We start from the raw sequence: 19,291 nt of genomic DNA on the forward strand, positions 1-19,291 counted from the left end.
GAAGGGGCAAAAGACAGGGAAGAAAGCTAATCCCCACAAACGCAGCTTATCCACCCCCCAAGGCTGGACACACACACACACACACACACACACACACACACACACACACGAGATGTGATGGGGTCAGTCTGGAGATATCTCACCTCTAGGTACCGGTTCTCCCCTCTTAGAGCCATCAGGAAGATCAGAACGAAGTGATACTGAAGTTTGAAAGAAGGAGACATGCTGGCCTAGCTTCTGCAGCTGGTCTGCTTGGCTCTGAAGGTCTCAGGCTTTGCTTCCCACACCTTCGCCCAGGCTGAGAGCTAGAAGCTGGTAGGGTCCCTTTGCTGGGTCTCTTTTATAGAGCAGTGAGGAGGGGGGGCTCTCTGCCCCTTAACTGATCTGAGCTCAGTAACCATGGGTTACCCTGTCTCAGTGACAAAGTGCGTGCTGATGACGAGGGCCCCCCTCTTAGCCACAAATTTTCAGAGTGGTCCAGCATTATTCACCAAGAATGATTTCAGGCACTTACAACTTATTGAACTAAACTGTGGGAGCGAGAATGAGGTAAGGCTAGAGAATAAAGGAGGGCATTTTGCTAGATCTGCCAAATGCTGAATTATCTCTTTCTGTGGATATTTAGGGAATTCTCGGTGTTGCAAACTAAAGTGACAAAGTTAAACACATGCATAAAATACCAAACACTTATCACTTTATCATGCGGGCTTGTCACAGAACCTTGGATGGAATCATGCTGGAAACTACCAGAGAATATAGTATTCATGCAATTGTTCATGTCTCTCAGGAAGTAACATGAGGTGTTTTTAGTTCCAAACAGAAGCTGAAGTCTGATTTTGCAGAAGATGGCAATAATGCAGCTCAAGCTTTCTTTCTGTCCCTTTGTCTTTTATGCTGGTCCAGTTCCTTGTAAGCATTTCTCTAATGGAAAGGTAACTCAGGCATCTATAAACCTCTGGATTTTAGCCAAGTTTTATCGTTTAGCCCAAATGTATACATGGTAGGACACACTCCTGGGCTGGCTAACGGTGGCCATGACCTCGGCATCCATCTGAACCAGTGAGGGATGAAGTCATTCTATTTCACACCTTCAAATACTTAGATAATTATAATACTCTGGTAGAAAGAACTGCCCAGAAGCTTTATTATAATTGCTAATCAGCAAATGTATAGGGCTAAACAAATGACTTAGAGATCCAGAAGTAAGTATCTTTGGTGATTGGACAGAAGACAGTTGTTTCCCGTTTATGTCAAATTTTGTGGGAAATATTGGTGATGCTAAAATTTTGGTTTTCCTGTTTATATGCTAAGCAAGACAACTACAAATTCTAAAAACATCATGTTGTTTTACCTCTCTCTGCCTGGTAGAAAATACTACCCTTAGCTTTTGTTGTCATTAAAATTAGTACAAATAATGGGAACATAATACAAGTTTTCACTCAAGGAAATGGTTTATTTTTAGTTTGTAAATATTCAAAATTAAGCAGTTTACCTAGTGGTGTTGGAACTTGATGTTTTCATATTTAAGACTCTGTGCTCTAAAGGGGCTGCCTCTTTGTTGTGTAACCAGGAGGCCTTCCTACTATACTCCAATTTTGGAAACAGTCCTCAAGACCGCAGAAAGCCTGAAGGGGAAAGATACCCAAAGGTCATGAAACCTGGGAACCATGTTCTTTTCCCCATCTTGGGACTGTTTAGATGTCTGAATTTCAGAGACGGTATAAAGAAATCTTAGAGGAATAACACAGACAAATAAATGGCTTAAGACCAGCTTCCTTGGCCTCAAACATGCCAGGCCATCTTCAAGTCTCCTTACCTCACTGTCCCTCAGTGTTCCTCAGGCAACACTCATCCCACATGCCATGGGCCCTTTTGCCTCTTTTGTCAACCTAGCTGTGTTCTTGGCCTGCTCCCAGGATTAAGCCCATCACTCAGCTTGGAGACTCTTGTTTATCCTATTTTGGAGGTCTGGCTTTGGTAGCATCACCACAGAGATGGCCTTCTCCAACCCGCCCCTTCACACTTCATCAAGGAAGTGGAAATCAAAATCACAATGAGGTGATGTACATCACCTCATATTTGTTGGAATGGTTAAAATAAAAAATACAAGAAACAACAAGTGGAGAGGATATGAAGAAAAAGGAACCCTCATGCACCATTGGTGGGAATGTAAATTGGCATAGCAACTGTGGAAAACAGAATGGAAGTTCTTTAAAAATTTAAAAATAGAAATATCACTTGATCCAGTAATTCTACTATTGGGTATTTACCTGAAGAAAATGAAAACATTAACTTGAAAAGATATATGTGCCCCCTATTTATTGAAGTATTAAATGTACTAGCCAAGACATGGAAGCAAGCAAAGTGTCCACCAACAGGTGAATAGATAAGGAAATGTGGTATATATACACAACGGACTATTGCATAGCCATAAAAAAAGAATGAGATGGTGCCATTTGAGGTGACATGGGTAGACTTAGAGGGTATTATGCTATGTGAAGTAAGTCAGCCTGAGAAGGACAGATACCATATGATTCCATCAATCAATCAGTCAATCAAGCCATCAATCAACAAACAAAAAACAGATTCAGAACTGTAAAATATAGAGAATAGACTGATGGTTCCTGGGGGCGGGGGCAGGGTTGGGTGAAATGGGTAAAGGGGATTCCAGTTATGGAATGAGTAAGTCATGAGAATAAAAAGCATAGCATAAGAAAAAAAAGAAGCATAGCATAAGGAATGCAATCAATGATATTGTAATAGTGATTTAATAGGACAGATGGTAGCTATACTTGTGGTGAGCAAAGCATAATGTATAAACTTGCCAAATCACTAAATTGTATACCTGAAACTAATGTAATGTTTGGCTACTAAAAAAAAAAAAAAAAGAGTAAGTATAAAATCTAGAACTTATTGTGGAAAACTAAGAAGACTGAACAGGAGGACAAAGAGAAGCCAGGTAGTCATTCTCCATGAGCAAAAGTATAAAAATGGATGAAAGCAATGGGAGAGTAATTTGGATGAGACAGAAGAAAAGTTTCTGGAAAATAAGTAGGTCTATATCCGCAGACAAAAGATAAATTATTTCATGGATTGCTTTAGTCATTCAAACAACTAACTTAATATTTCAAAGCCATTTGTTCAGCCAATTTCACTGGTTATTTTGAAATACATTCTTAGTAAACCCAGAGTCCCTAGGCATTCTGGTTGGAAACTATCTGCATATTCACCTCCATTCTCTGCACACGTCTTTTTTTCTCTCCATATTTTTTGAGACTTTAATGTCGATGTTGATACAGTCCCTGATCAATGCTTTTAAGGTCTTAAACTACTGTTGGGTGATGTTAAGACATTCTTTTTGTTAGGTAGGATTAAGACACTTTTTCTTTCACAAACCCCCAGAGGAAACTGTCACTTGTGTCAAGTCTGAGGGTCAAGGTGGCCACACAATATAGATTCATATTCAATTCATGAACATGGGTCATGGGACAGGATTTCAAATTGTGCTCAGGCTGAAGAGGCTCACCGAGACAATTGCTAAGTATGCAGAGGGGACTTTGTAGTCACCCACGTGGTTGGTGACGTGATTGCAACAGCCAAGTGTAAGCTTCTGCAATATTTTAAACACTGAGGTATCATGAAAAGCAGAGGATTACATAATTCCAAATCTCTTCTTATTCTAGGGTCAATCCCAAGACCTCCTTAAGTATTCCCTGCTTGTAGTAGTGAACTTTTTCTTTTGTTAATTACTTCAATAGGAACACCACTGATTCATGCTTCCGAAGACCTTCCTTTTCCCTTTCCTGACTGATATGTTGAAAAGTTGGGAAATGGTACATACAATTGAGTTCTTTAAGAAATAAAGATGACATGGGGCACCTGGGTGGCTCAGTTGGTCAAGCATCTGCCTTCAGCTCAGGTCATGATCTCAGGGTCCTGGGATTGAACCGCATGTTGGACTCCCCCACCCTTGCCTCTCCCCCTGCTTGTTCTCTCTCTCTCTCTTTCTAATACATAACTAAAATCTTTAAAAAAAATGAGAGAGATAAAAATGACTGAATAAAACTCACTGTTAGCCAACAACAACAACAAAAAACTAATTTTCAGTTGCGTTCAGGATGACTTGCTATTTGAATGACTCTGGCTGTTTTTTAATGCAACCATTTTTAATAGATAAGATTTGTTTTTCAGATGTTTTTGAGATCAGGAAGGAAGAAACTAAATAAATACCTTTAGGGAACTAGTGAAAACCAACCCTTGAATGAAACCCTCATGTGTCAGTAATTTCCATTCCAAATCCATTATCTTCTTTTGTTCTACTTAAGATGACCAACAGTGATATGTGGAATTTAAGAAACAAAATAGAGAATCAGAGGGGAAGAGAGAAAAAAAATAAAACAAGACAAAATCAGAGAGGGAGATAAACCATAAGAGACTCTTAATCATAGGCAACAAACTGAGGGTTGCTTTGAGAGGAGTGGGATGGGAGGGATGGGGTAACTGGGGGATGGACATTACGGAGAGCACATGATGTAATGAGCACTGGGTCTTACATGCAACTGATGAATCACTGACCTCTACCTCTGAAACCAATAATACATTATATGTTAATTGAATTTAAATTAAAAAAAAAAAAAAAAAGATGACCGGCAGTGAGTAAAGATTAGGAATTTGGGGGGCTGCAAGGACTAACACCAGGTTTGAACTTAAACAAAAAGGGGAACCATCAGGACACAGACATCTTGCACATTGCATGGGCAGAACACTGGAGACAAGGATTTGAATGCCTACTTTCCAGTCTCTCTGCCTCAGGCTGCCTTCCCCTCCTACGTGCAGTGTCTGTGGCAGGAAAGTGGCCACCAACCATTCCTAAGCTTTACATGTTACCATTTGACAAATTAAAAAATACCCTGAATCAATGTTCTCATCATTCCCAGTCCATACAACTTTGTAGGAAAAGGCTCAGAACCCAGGGGATAAGATCCTGTCATAACATGACTGGTCTCATGACAGCCATGTGGACAGAGAAGGGAAAAGCAGTTTTCAGAAGGGATGCTGACTTCACAAAATAATAGGGATCTTCAAAAGACGGAAAAACAAAACAAAACAAAAAACCATGATTTAATGACCTCTTTGATCATATGTCCTCTCACCTATAATATGATGATCTACAATGAGTATTATTTTAGGAATTCAATAGTATATGTCCCACACAAAGGAACGCTGCCAAGCAGTGAAGATAGGAGAAAATGAGAGATTAAATGATCAGCCCAGATTATCACCATGAATCAGAAACAAAGTCTAGACGCAAAAGATCTCTCTATCACCAGCCAGGTAATTGATCCTCCTTCAAAGGCAAGAGCCCTGGAACTTAACCCCCCAAATTTTATTTTGGGTTTTAAAAATGACTATGCTAGCAGCAAAGAGTGAGATGGCACAGCGCAAAGCAAGATACTGGCAGATCAATAAATACAAAGGAGACTGGGGATTGTTGGCGTTTGCACGTTGGCTTCCTCGACTTTGGAGTGACATTGTTATCTCAACCTCCTTTCGGCTTACTCCGAAATATGCCATGACTAACATCTAGCTGATAGATCATAATGAAATGCAATTTAATAATCCCTCACTGCCTGCATCAAAGGGAAAAGTACAGCCGGGTCCAGAACCGTTGGTGTGTTTGTCATTAGGTGGCGGTGACGCGCACAGGCACGTCGCCTCAGCCTCTTCTCTGACGGAAGAGAAACGAAGTGGAAAGAGTCTCATTTCTTGGTGCCTTAAAATAAACCTAAAGGAGAAACGTCTGCCTGTTATGTGGAGTGACAGGAGATGTTCTAAATAAGGAAATCAGTAGGGATAGCTGCAAGCTAGGCACCAGAGAGGTGTGTGTGGTGCCCTCTGAGCACACTTTTGTGAGACCCCTGCCAGGGGCCAGCTTGCCTCCCCCCTCTGACAGCCTTTCCTTTTCCCCTTTCCCTCCCTTCCTCCCCTCCTCCCTTTCCTCCCTCCCTCTTTCCTTCTTCCTTCCCTCTTCTTCCCTCCTTCTTCCCACCCTCTGTTCCTTCCACAAACTCTGAGCAACAGACTGAGCTGCTCTACATTCATAGTATTTTATATACAACCTGACAACCCTTGATCATATTTTATTCTAACTTGTAATATAGCTGCCTTTGACTCTAAATATAAACTCCTGGAAGTCTGGCCCTATGGCTCCTCCCTCTCCGTCCTCAGCACACACACACCTGGAATTCACGGATGGTACCTAAGAGCAAATTGAGGGGAGGGGCTTCCGCTCTTCCTACCAAGTTATAAATTAAAGAACTGTCCCCACTACAATATGGGCTGACCACATCCAAAGATATGGCCGCAGCCACGTAATGAGAGTCAAAAGGTAAAGCCCAGGAAAAGGGAAGAGAGGAGGGTTGTAGCCAGTCTCAGAGTTGGCTCTCAAGGACCGCAGCTGGCTGTGTGGTGTGGTAGTGAGAAGGTAGAGGGGAGCAGGAGGGACAGGGCTGGGGCACAAAGACTCAGTCATCATGACAAATAATTTTACAGTGTAATACATAATAAAATGAAAATTAAAGCCATGATGAACAAAATATCAAAGCTTTAGATAAAGACACCCTTGGTCCTAGGGATATTTCCTTTTGCCTCAGATTCCATTCTGTCCACACACAGCACTGTGGAGACAACAACTCACAGGAGTGATCAAGAACTGTAGGGCTTTCATTCTGGTTCCCATGTGTGTCAGCTATGGAATGGAAACAAAAGGGCTTTAGATTCAGTGTCCCAAGTCCCAGATCACTGACTGACAAGTTGTTCACTTCATCTCTAAGATGAGGAGGTGGGTGTAACAGCCAGGATCATAGCAAGGAACAGATGGCACTCTCAAATGGGTAATTTGGGGGGAGGAGGTTAATAAAAGGACTATAAAAAGGTGGGGGGTGGAGGCCAGGGCATTCACAAGGGAGGGGACAGTATTTCAGGACTGAGAGGAACTGTCCCCCAGCCTTGAAGGCCATAGGTAGGTGAGAGTGGAAAGAAGGGGTCAGGGGAAGACGTCTAGCCTCAGAGGTCGGGGGGTTCCTAAGGTCCTATGATGGCTTTAAAATTTGTCTGAAATCCTCTGATGCTTGGATACAATGTGATTAATTAAAAAAAAAAAGTCCTTTACCTCTGTGAGCTTTGTCTCATAAACCCGTAACCCAGTCTAATCATGAGTAAAACATCAGACAAATTCCAGTAGACAGGCATCCTACAATACACCTGACCTGTATTCCTCATAACTGACAAGGTCATCAAAAACAAGGAAAGTCTGAGAAACCATCATAGACAATAGCACCCTAAGGAGAGATGACAACTAAGTGTAATCGCTTAAAAAATTAGCTCTTCATTCTGTTCATACCTGGTTATGACTTGGTTTTTCCTCAGTCTCCTTCACTCTGGCTTCCAGCTCTACCAGGCCACAGAAACTTCCCTCACTTAGGGCATTCCCAATTTTATATCGGCTGATTGCTTCCATTATTCCCTGCCCTCTTTCCATTTTTCAACACTTTCCTGTTTTCTTTTTTTGGAACTCTTATTCCTTGGATTTTAGGTAAAGTTGATTTTCTAAAAATAGTCAGACAAATACTAACTCTGAAAACACCAAAAAATGATTTAAATGCTAATTTCATATTACTGTATACACACTCACACACACAATTTTGTGGCACAAAATTCAACTGCTGATTTTGTCTTTGCATCTTAAACATTGGAAGGGCAGAATCAAGGAAAAATGAAAAAGTTTTTTCCTTACAAAATTATTTCTCTCTCCCTCAATTTGAAATATATGATTGTAAAGAAGCAAATCATTTGTAATTGGGGGATATGAGAATTTGCACTTAAAGTTATTGGCTATGCTTTAGGGAGGCAACAGGATGTGGAAGACAAAGCTACAAATCCTGAGATTTCAGGTTTAGGTTTAGAACACTTTTTGGGGGGCCACTGGATGGGTATGTCAGTTAAGTGTCTGACTCTTAATTTTGGCTCAGGTCATGAGCTCAGGGTCATGAGACCAAGGTTGAGTAAGTCAGGCTCCATGCTCAGCAGGAAGTCTACTTCTCTCCCTCTGCATCTTCCCCTGGCTGGGGTGTGCTCTCTCTCTCTCTCTCTCTCTCTGAAATTAAATAAATAAACCTTTAAAAAAAATTGAATACTTTTTTGTGTGATGGGCAAAGGGATACTTTGCCCATCAGTCAGCTTAAAGGCATGAGGTGCTGGTACAACAGGCTATCTGTATGGAAAACATACAACTTGATCCCTACCTTACACCAAATACAAAAATTAATTTGAGAGGGATCATAGACATTGACATAAAAGCTAAAACTATAAAGCATACAGAAGAAAAGATAAGAGAATCTCTTCACAATCCTGGGAGAGGCAAATATTTCTTAGGTTACAGAAACACAAACCATAAGAGAAAAACCTGATAAATTGAACTTTATCAAAATTAAACATCTCTGCTCATCAAAAGACACCATTAAGAAAATGAAAAGACATGCCACAGAATGGAAGAAAATACTATGAATTCATATATCTGACAAACCAATCATATAAAGAAAACAATTCTATTTTTGAAATGGGCAAGTGCCGAAGTGACTGAGTGGCTCCGTCAGTTATGCATCTGACCAGCTCAAGTCATGATCTCAGGAGTCCTAGGATAGAGCCCCACATGAGGTTCCCTGCTCAGTGGGGAGTCTGCTTGTCCTTCCCCTTCTGCCCCCTCCCCAACTAGTGTGTGTGTGTGTGTGTGTGTGTGCATTCTCTCCCTTTCTTACTCAAACAAAATCTGTAAAAAAATAAAATAAATAGAATGGACAATTGCCCCAAAGAGCCACCTCATAAAGGAAGGTATATAAATTGCCAGTAAGGGCATGGGAAGGTGCTCACCACCACTAGTCAGCAGGAAATGCCAAATAAAACCACAATGAAACACCACTTCACATCCACTGAAGAGCTGAATTAAAACTAAAAAAAAAACCTCTGATGACGGGTGAGATTTGGGGAGAGTCGAGGCCCTGGAGCATGGAAGCTCCACGTTCTTTCCCCATAGCTTGCCCTATGCATCTCTTCTGGCTTTGAGTTACATCATTTCATCGTAAACCAATAATCTAAAATTCACCATTCACGAAATGCAGTGTGAAGACATCAAAGCTCATGTGCAAAGAAACTAATTCAAAAGTCTTAGAACCAGTGTCTCTGGGCTCTAGCCAGGCCACTAAGATTTATGGCCTAAAGTAGAGGCAGAGCAGTGCGCCCCACCCATGTCATTGTGCCAAATATGCAAACATCTGGAAGACTACAACCGTACCAGTGTCAGAAAAATGAAAAAAGAAGACCTGGGCTATGTCTCATTTCCCAGGTATTATTCAAGTCCTACAGCTAGGTAAATACAAGGATGACATAAAGACCTACTCATTTCTAACTTAAAAAGAAAACATTAACTTTAAAAAAAACCTGACATTTAGAAAAATGTAAAGGCAAACGAAATGTAGTGTACTTATATAACAGAAAAGTACTCAGCAATAAAAAGAAAGAACTACTAATCCATGTGTCAACATGGATGAATCCCAAAAAGTTACACCGAGAGGGGAAAAGAAGTTGGACAAAGAAAGTACATGCTTCATGTTTTCAATGTTCTGGAGTTTAGACTTGGCAAAACCACTTTTTGATGATAGAAATCAGAACAGTGTTTGCCTCTGGGGTTGGTGACTGATTGGGCATAAGGAAACTTCTTGGGAGGAAGAAAATGTTCTAGATCTTGACTGGGATGGTGGTCCCATGGTACATATGTTTGTCAAAACTCACAGAATTCTACAGTTAAGATCTGTGTATTTTATCATACATCAATCATACCTCCATTAAAAATACTGGGGGATCAAAATCATGGTGAAAAAACTGTGTGATACCTTCTAAAAGCTTCATGAGAGATGCCAGCACTTTTGTTCCCTGAGGAAGGCTATTGAGGAGTAACTAAGCTCTAAGGTAAACGTAAGAGAAATTAAAAAAAGGAGGAGGGAATGAGAGAGCAGAGGATACAGAACGGGAGTGAAAAGTTGACCGGGAAAAAGAGAGAGGGAAGAAAGGGGTCTTGGGGTGCCTCTCATAGTCCTATCCCCGTGCTATCTTCTGAGATGGCACCAACATTTTTTGAATTGTAAAATATGTAGGGCATAGAGAATGAGTGTATTAAGTGCACATATATAGTTTAAATGAGAATAATTTTGAGATGTATTACCATCCATATTCTTATCTCTGGGTTTAAGAAACAGAACACAAGGGTGACTGGGGGGCTCAGTGGGTTAAGCCGCTGCCTTCGGCTCAGGTCATGATCTCAGGGTCCTGGGATCGAGTACCGCACCGGGCTCTCTGCTCAGCAGGAAGCCTGCTTCCCTCTCTCTCTCTCTGCCTGCCTCTCCATCTACTTGTGATTTCTCTCTGTCAAATAAATAAATAAAATCTTTAAAAAAAAAAAAAAAGAAACACGCAACACGACTGGGGTCTATTCAAGTTGGAACCCCCTTATTCTCTGTTACAGGGACCAAGTGATTATCCCTTACTGTCCTATGGGCTTGATCCCAAGGTAGATGTTTGACCAACGGAGCCACCCAGGCACCCCCCTCACCATGGATTCGTAAAGGTGATATCTCTTTGAGTCTGGGATCAAGAATAAACCAACAGCAGGGAGAAGGTAAGACCATTTATAGTATTGGTGGAGAAATAAATCCGTTACTTTTCCTAAAGTCATGAACACTTGGAATTGGATGCCTCCCCCCGTATTCACCCATTCCCTTCTTTTCCATTCAGAAGAGCTTGAAAGGAAAAGCGGAAAAGCAGGAGGCACACTGACAAAGGGGTTGTTTTATTTATGAGGCTGAATGGTGGATTTTAGATTGCCACATACGGCACCTCCTAGCAAAACATGTCTGTCTGCGAAGACCTCTGGGTATTCTGAGAGCAAGAAGGGTCGAATTAATCTCAATGATGTGTCAAATTAGTTATCATATTAATTCCATATTGTCACCTGCTCTTTGGCAGGTTTGATAAACCACATGTTAAATTGATTATGCAAATTATCATAGGTAAATTAAAACATCTGCTCCACATATCATCAGATTTCAAGGTGAAAGTCTTCCTGAAGGTGAGTTTTCCGTCCCATACTAAATGTGGCATGTCCCCTGGTTACACTGTGCCTTGGTCTGCCGGCGTCTCAACTCTGCACTGGTATTTTCCCTTTTTGATGCCACACATCTGATGCTGTATTTTCACAGCTATGAACAATAAGCTAGTTTGTTTTTCATACATAATGTAAGTTGACATGCTCCATAAAAATGAGAGTGAAAAATGCAGCATAACTATACAAGATTTACATTTTCAGTTCATAAAAGGGTAAGTCATGAGGCCGGAAAGGAGATCGGGGTGGACACAATAGAAAGCATCCCGGGAGAGCCCACCTGCACACACAGGCTCTAAGAATTCCTGGAACCTTTTTACTCACTTCTTCCTGTTAGTGAGACCACCCGGCCCCGAGTGTGTTACCGGGCATCCGTTTTCTCAGCTACCATCACTTTGCAGCTGCACTTTCAATAAAGAAACATAAAGTAATACTCAAACTTTAGCTTTCCATAAGAATCAACTCAGGGGGTACCTGGATGGCTCAGTCATTAAGCATCTGCCTTCCACTCAGGTGGTGATCCTGGGGTCCTGGGATTGAGTCCCGAAGCAGGCTCCCTGCTCAGTAGAGAGAGCCTGCTCTGCCTATTTGTGCTCTCTCTCTCTCTCTCTCTGTGTCAAACAAATAAGTAAAATCTTAAAAACAAAAACAAAAACAAACCCAAGGGCTTGTTAAAAATGCAAAGATCATCAGTTACTAGGATGGGCGTGGGGGAATATAAAAAAATAACAAAACAAAAGGGGCATACTACAACATAGATGACTCCTGAAAACACTATGCTAAGTGAAATAAGCCAGACATAAGACAAGCATTGTATGATTCCACTTCAATGAGGGACCTAGAATAGGCAAATTCCTAGAGATAGAAAGTAGAACAGTGGTTAACTGGGGTTGAGGGGAGGGAAGGAAGTTTTTCTTTAATGGGTATAAAGTTTCTGTTTGGGATGATGAAAAAATTCTGGAAATGGATGGTGGTGATGGTTGCACAGCAACGTGAATGTTTGTAATACCACTGAATCATGCACTTAAAAATGGTTAAAAATGGTATATTTCATTTCATGTGTATTCTACCACAATGAAAAGAAAGATGTGGCCATAAAGAAATGACAATTGAGGAGTGGTATTATTTAAAAATGGAGGTAACAGTCCCTGTTCCCTAAGGTTGTTGTGAATCTGGAGCAAGATAATATTTGAAAAGTGCTTAACAGAGGGTCTGGCGTGAGGTCATAGTTCAGTAGATGGTAGTACCTCCGGAGGCAATGCTCCTTCCTGTCCACAGCAACACTGCCCCGGGGTATGCTGAGGGTGAGTGGCTACACACCAACGCTCATGCAGCCCAGCCTTGATCAGGTCAGCGACTTGGCAGTGCTCTGAGAACTGTCCAGGTGAACATCCTCCCACACCTTGTGGGAGGCACTCCAGAAGATTCTCCCTGTGCCGCTGCTCCCATGGGGGGAAACACACCACAAGGATAATGTTCTTGTCCCCTGTGGTCCTTGAGAGAGGCAAAACTCTGCCCAGCAACACAGCTGAGAGGAAGATGGTGGCGGTGGCTACACCCTGGGGACCCAGCTGACCTTAGGCTTCTTGCCTGGCTTCTCTGAGGCATCCCATCAGCAACACAGGGCTTGAACAACTGCTTGGATCTCACCTCATCTGTCTCTTCTGATGCCCTCTATTCCCCTCCTTTGAACCATCTCAATTCTACACAAAACTAGCAATCGTCAATTCTTTATTAAATACATCTTTAAACATTCTTTTAAAGAAAACTCCCACAGTTGCAAACAGCAGGAATAAAGATTATTACACAAAATTAAATTTGATTGCAAAAACACCTCTTTGTTTTCTCTTGGATTTAATATTGATGAAGCAAATATAATTTTGATTTCTAATTAGTTTTAACTCCCACTGGTACGGAGCTGCTTTGTTTAAGTCTTAAATATTACAAAGAATCATTAAAAGCTTTTCTTTTCCTGATTTTTAAACTCTTATTTCCCAAACCCTTCCAATAAAAAATAAATAAATCAAACTTCATTTCCTTTTTATTTTAAGACTGCTGATGAATAAATAAATGGCTTTTCTTTGAAAAGGGTAATAATGAAGCATTTTTCTGTGGAATGGGGATAGTAGGAAGCTCAGTGGGGTTTTATTTTTTGAATGAGAGTTTCATAAATGACCTTCACTCCTGTCTGGTCACTATAAAGGCATAAAAATCTCATATTGTTAAAAGCTTGGGGGAAGCTCAGAAGCTTATTCTCTCAGAAGCTTATTCTCCAACTTCACTGAATTATTTTATGTAGGTTGTACCTATAGGGTATCAAAAGAACTAGTCGGTCTTGTACAAAAAACAAATGAACTAGAACAACAAATCTCATATCCATTTGAGGGAAGAAAACCAACAAAAGCAATCAACATTAAATGCCTGAATTTACAACATTCTGTTTTGAGATACACGGACACAGTACAAGTGACTTTGAAAGACAACGGACATCTTATGAAAAGATATTGGGAAAATTTTGGATGTAAATTTTACACACACACACACACACACACACACACACACACACACATATATCACAAATGAATGGAAAAAAATAACTCATAATCTCCCCACCTAGAAATAGGTAAATGTGTTTTCCCAGAAAACCACCATTACAGACTCTAACCCTAGTTCTCTGTGTCTCCCTGCGTGTGTGGTTGTGTGCATCTGAGTGTGTACACGTACTTGTGTCAAATTTTATACACTGTCTTGGGTGTGCAAACAAAGAAAAAAAAAGGAAAGGAAGAAAACTTTCTTCCATGTAAGTGACCTCATCTTATTCTCAAGACTGCTCCTTGCCTCTGGGTACCAGACTCCCAGTCAGTGGCCTCCTAAGCCCAAAACCAGTGCTCTCAGATTCCCTACCCACCTGGTTCTTTCTATAACACTTCTCCATCCATATCACAGTTCAACCACACAAATGGGCTAGAAGTGAGGGCACCTGCTATGAATTAAACATTTTTATCTCCCCAAATTCATGCCTTGAAGTCCTAACCCCCCAATGTGACGGTATTTGCAGGTAGGTCAGTGGGTGGTGATTAGGTTTACACAAGGTCATGAGAATGGGGTCTGTATGATGGGATTAGAGCCCTTATAAGAGGAGGAAGAGAGCCCAGAGTGTGTTTTCTCTCCCCTGGACCTCTGAGGACACAGGTAGAGGACAGCTGTCTATGAGCAAGGATGGAGGCCTGCTTCAGGAACCAGGTCTGCTGCGACCTTGATCTTGGACTTCCCAAACTCCAGAACAGTGAGAACTACATGTGTGTTGTTTCAGCCATCCAGCCTATGGAATTTGTTACAGCAGCCTGAGCTGATTGAAACACCACCATGTTCTAGCTGTGCAACTCAGGGCATTTAGTGCCCTCCCTGTGCCTGGGGCTAATCTATAACAACGAGATAGTCCCACCTCCTTCTCTGAGCTGTTGAGAGACCAACTAAAGATACACGCTGGAAGCTTTCCAGCTCTCCCAGGTACAAAACAGAATCCAACAAATGAGGAGTCCCATCTCCACTCTATCTTGGCCGGAGAAACAGACTCCATGTAGCTGAAGGCTGTGCACCTCTCCTAGGAGTTCTTAACCAGCAAGAGAATAAATCACTTTGAGTTTAAGGCATCAGTGTGTGTTCAGAGGGCTTTCAGCCCTGCACAAATCACTCCTCCTGAAATGTCGTTGTCCCTGCAAAAAGTAGAAGTACCCAATAAATTGGGGATTTGCTTATCTCTTGTATTATTCCTTATTTGCTACCAGTGGATTCATAGGTTTCAAATCTAACTCCTGCTGACTTCAAAACAGCCTCTTGACCCCACCTCAAAGCCACAAATGGCATATTATGTTTGTGCAAAAATACAAGTTAACATCAATTAAGTTTTCTAAGTTTGGGAATTCTTGTTTTTTTTTTTTAAGATTTTATTTATTTATTTGGCAGAGAGAGATCACAAGTAAGCAGAGAGGCAGGCAGAGAGAGAGAGAGAGGAGGAAGCAGTCTCCCTGCAGAGCAGAGAGCCTGATGCGGGGCTCAATCCCAGGACCCTGAGATTATAACCTGAGCTGAAGGCAGAGGCTTAACCTACTGAGCCACCTAGGCACCCCAAGTTTGGGGATTCTTTTATGACTCTACTTAGGATAAATGCAGAAACAAAAGGTTCATACAAAAAAAAAAAAAAAGGCATGCATATCCTTATCTTAAATTAACAACTGAGGCAGAAAACACACTAATATAATAGAATCCACAACTGTTTCTCCATCACAGATCACAAATCATCGTTGAAAGGACCCAAGGGGCCCCTTTTAAAGACAGATCTGACTTCCTTTGCTTTTCTGCAGTTTCTAGAAGCATGCAGACCTCAGCATCCTGCTGTCTCCACAACTTCTAGCAAGGAAGCTCTGAATTTTGCAGACCCCTTCCTAACTCTCTAGGCTGCTCCTGAGTTAACCTGGGTATGTTTCCACAAAAAGCTTGTCATGCTGCAATTTTTTTTTTTTAAGTCTCCTCTAGTAGACTCCTAAACCATACCCAGAAATTGTAGGACCGCAAACACTCTCCTTCACCCTAGATCCGCCCCCATTTCACTTGAAACAGATTTCAGACAATTGCTCAAGAATATCAGTGATGAGTCAGACCGAGTGACCAAGAGAACAGAGATCTGTTGTATTTGACAGAGTTATGATCTGAAGATAAAGTAGCCTCAGCTGATGATCTCGTCAGGAACTCTTGGAGCAGTTTTCTGTCACGAGCTTGGTGAAGAACTTCCTGCTGTAGACTAAACAGTGGGTTCATCCAGATGGCCTCCTGTGCTATACAACCGAATTTTCGATTCTGCAGGCCCACACCCTACACGGTGAGATCTGTGCCTGCTCCCCATGAAAATCAGGTGAAATTAGGATCTAACACCCTTCGGAGCTGAGTTCAGCCCCAACTCTGCTGTGCCCTTGGGTGTGTCACATATGTGGGCCTCAGCCCCCTCCTCTGTAAATTGCAGACTTGTGCTCACACACTCACCAGACCTGCTGGAGCTGAGGACTCAGAAAGGAGCTTGTTCAACAGAGAGAGGCCAGGCTCTGCTCCAGATATGTGGCAGAGGCTGGGGTGGACCTCATGGATGACTCTGCTCTACGGGAGAATTTAGGAGCTTGCTGGGTCTTCTCTAGCTCTCGGATTTCTCCGATTTTCAAATGAAGAAACAGAAGGTATCTGTGGTGCCTGGGTGGCTCAGTGGGTTAAGCCTCTGCCTTTGGCTCGGGTCATGATCCCGGGGTCCTGGGATTGAGCCCTGCATCGGGCTCCCTGCTCATCAGGGAGCCTGCTTCCTCCTCTCTCTCTGTGATCTCTGTCAAATAAATAAATCTTAAAAATCTTAAAAAAAAAAAAAAAAAGAAAAGAAAGAAAGAAATAGGAGGTATCTTTACCCCAAGTGCCTTGCCATGTTCCAGAAAGAGCAGGCAGGTGGCAGGTGTCAGCAACATCTTAGGATGCTGGTACTCAGGATGCTTTTATCACCATTCGCCTCTTCACATAAAGGTGTGCACGTGCCTCCCTCCTTCCCTTTCATCTGTTTCTGGGACCTTCTATTAACTACACCTCCTTCCTTCAGTAGAAGGGGTTTGGCATCTTTTTCCCTGAATTCGTAATGAAGTTTCCAGGTGGAGGGCTTCCCACACCCCCGCCTCTCTCTCTCTCTCTCACACACACACACACACCCCTCACTCAATAAGTTTCTTCAGCAAAAAAGTGCTCTGTGCCTCTATTTTCTCTCTGCCATGTAAAAAGCTGGGATGAATATATAATTCAAAGCCCAACCTTCCCTGTGTGTTTGCACGTGTTGGGAGCTCTTGTCTCGCTAGAAGCTTTCATTCCACATTCGTGGCCCTGCAATTTTCTCTATAGGGTATCCATCAACCAGGGTGACAGGGAGGCTCCTCCCACAGTGGCTCAGACTCTAATAGTGAAGGTAAAACAAGAACAAGAGAAATAGCGTCTAACCCAGTAGGGGAGGCTGGGAGGTTGCCGATCACAGAGCCCCACGTGGACATGAAAAGAGCTCTTGTTTTTAACTCATCCCCTATCATTTTGGAAGGGGAACGGGTACCGTGTGTGGCTTTGACAGTTTGCTCTCCTCTGCACCGGAATTCAGAAAGCAAGCAGCAAGTCTAAGTGGCTTCCCCCTCCTGCCTCGCCCCTTCTCGGTAGAGCCTCTGTCGTTATCCTGTAAAATACAGCAGGGGTGGGACAAAGGATCTTCTCTCCTGCTCTGAAGATGCATTATCTCATTTTCAAAATGGGCTCTGAAGCTACAGGCACACCACCACTAACCCTGAATTCTGCTACGTAAAGATGACTCTGGAAGCAACTGAGCTCTGAAATTTGAGGCATCCTTCGTGGCTTCTGTGCCCACCCCCTCTACACGGGGGCGATTACTGATGGCCCCAGTACAGTCCTTGTTTCCTTTGCCACCGAAAGACCCAGAAGCTGTAATTTATAGAGGTCTCTATTGTGTAAAAATGACAGTGAATCAGACCCTTTGTTTCAAAACAGAGGAGGTAGTTCTGACTCAGGGGCCTCTAAAGGGTTCTTGAAAATCGATCGAGATAGAGGGAGCCCAAGGAATGTTCTTCCATCTGTTTAGCCAGGCATGTTTTAACACCTCCGCAATGTCAGCACCCCACCTTCTCCGCCCTATCCTCAGACCGGAGAGGGCAAGAGTGTGGGAACACACACACACACAGGCTTGCAGTCAGCCAACCTCAGCCTGAGTCCTGGTCTCCCCACATGGGCCATAGAGGATCCTAAGAAATCTGCTCTACTGTTCCAAGCCTCTGTTCGCTCATCTGGACGATAGTACTAATCCTCACTTTGCAGGCTTGTTGAGAAGGTTCAGTGTCACAACATGGGAACAACACAGGACAAGGCCCGACCGTAACAAATGTCAGTCCTCATCTCCCTGAATCCCCCTTTGTACACCTGCCATGTCATACGTGGAAGTTTCAAATCCCCATCTCATTTCTTCTGTCTCCAAATAGTCTATGGGTTTCCTTGAATGATTTTTCGACAGTATTGTTTAAGAGCCTGAGCCACCACCAGAAAGGTCATTAATGTCCCTTGAGGTGACGATCTGCTGATACAGACTGGTCATCTGAGAGTGTCTGCAAAGGCCTTGCTGGTTACCAGGAAGAGATTTAAATGTAAAGGGAAGGGACACCTGGGTGGCTTAGTCAGTTTAATGTCTGCCTTTGGCTTAGGTCGTGATCCCAGGATCCTGGGACTGAGTCCCCCACCTGGCTCCCTGCTTAGCAGGGAGTCTGCTTCTCCCTCGGCCTGCTGCTCCCCTGCTTGTGTTCTCTCTCTGGCAAATAAACAAAATCTTTTTTCAAAAATGTAAAGGGAAGGATGGGGCAGCCGACCTTTTGAGACTTGAAACTCTTCAGCATTCACAATGCATTTAGTAAACCATTTTGAGCACGCACTATCTACTAGGAATCATTCTAGATGCTGAGGAAAAGAGCAGTTAAACAAGGCCAACTCAGATCAGCTCTCCTGGACCTCTGTCTGGTGAGGACAGACTCTCTTAGACAGACTGCAGTGATCAATACCGTAGACAGAGGGGCTTAAACAACAGACATTTATTTTTTAATTCTAGAAGCTGGAAGTCTGAGATCAGGCTCGCAGCAAGGCTGGGTTTTGGTGAGAGCCCTTTCTCTGGTTCATAGACAGTTACTATCATGCTGTGTCCTCAGATAGCAGAGAGAGAGAGAGAAAGAGAGAGAGACAGAAAGAGAGAGAGGTCATTTCTCTCCTGTCTCTTCTTGTAAGAGCACTAATCCCATCATGAGGGTTCCACCTTCATGACCTTAACTGCCCCCCAAGGGCCTCACTTGTAAATACGATCACATTGGGAAGTAGGGCTTCAACATATGAATGGGAGGGGGCGCACACTTCATCCATAACAGACACTTAATGATCAACCACATCAACCAGACAACTTCCCATATTAGAAGTGCAATAAAGATAAACAAAGAAAGCAAGAGTGATTGGTGGAGGGTC

The 19,291-nt window shown here is 42.6% G+C and overlaps 1 protein-coding gene across 3 annotated transcripts in view; it reads right to left on the reverse strand.

Annotated features, from left to right (window-relative positions):
- Positions 1-19,291, reverse strand: part of CRHBP (corticotropin releasing hormone binding protein) — a 76,958-nt gene that overhangs the window by 12,386 nt on the left and 45,281 nt on the right. The window contains exon 1 of one of the 3 annotated variants that reach the window (XM_082724816.1): positions 144-409. The exons of the other annotated variants lie outside the window; for them this stretch is intronic. Within the exon in view, the coding sequence (XP_082580942.1) occupies positions 144-224 (81 nt within the window). The 5' untranslated portion in view covers positions 225-409. Of the gene's footprint in view, positions 1-143; positions 410-19,291 lie in introns of those variants that run through there. 3 annotated transcript variants of the gene reach the window in all.

The sequence above is a fragment of the Mustela nivalis genome (genome assembly GCF_964662115.1).
Source record: "Mustela nivalis genome assembly, chromosome: 3".
NCBI classification, from domain to species: domain Eukaryota; kingdom Metazoa; phylum Chordata; class Mammalia; order Carnivora; family Mustelidae; genus Mustela; species Mustela nivalis.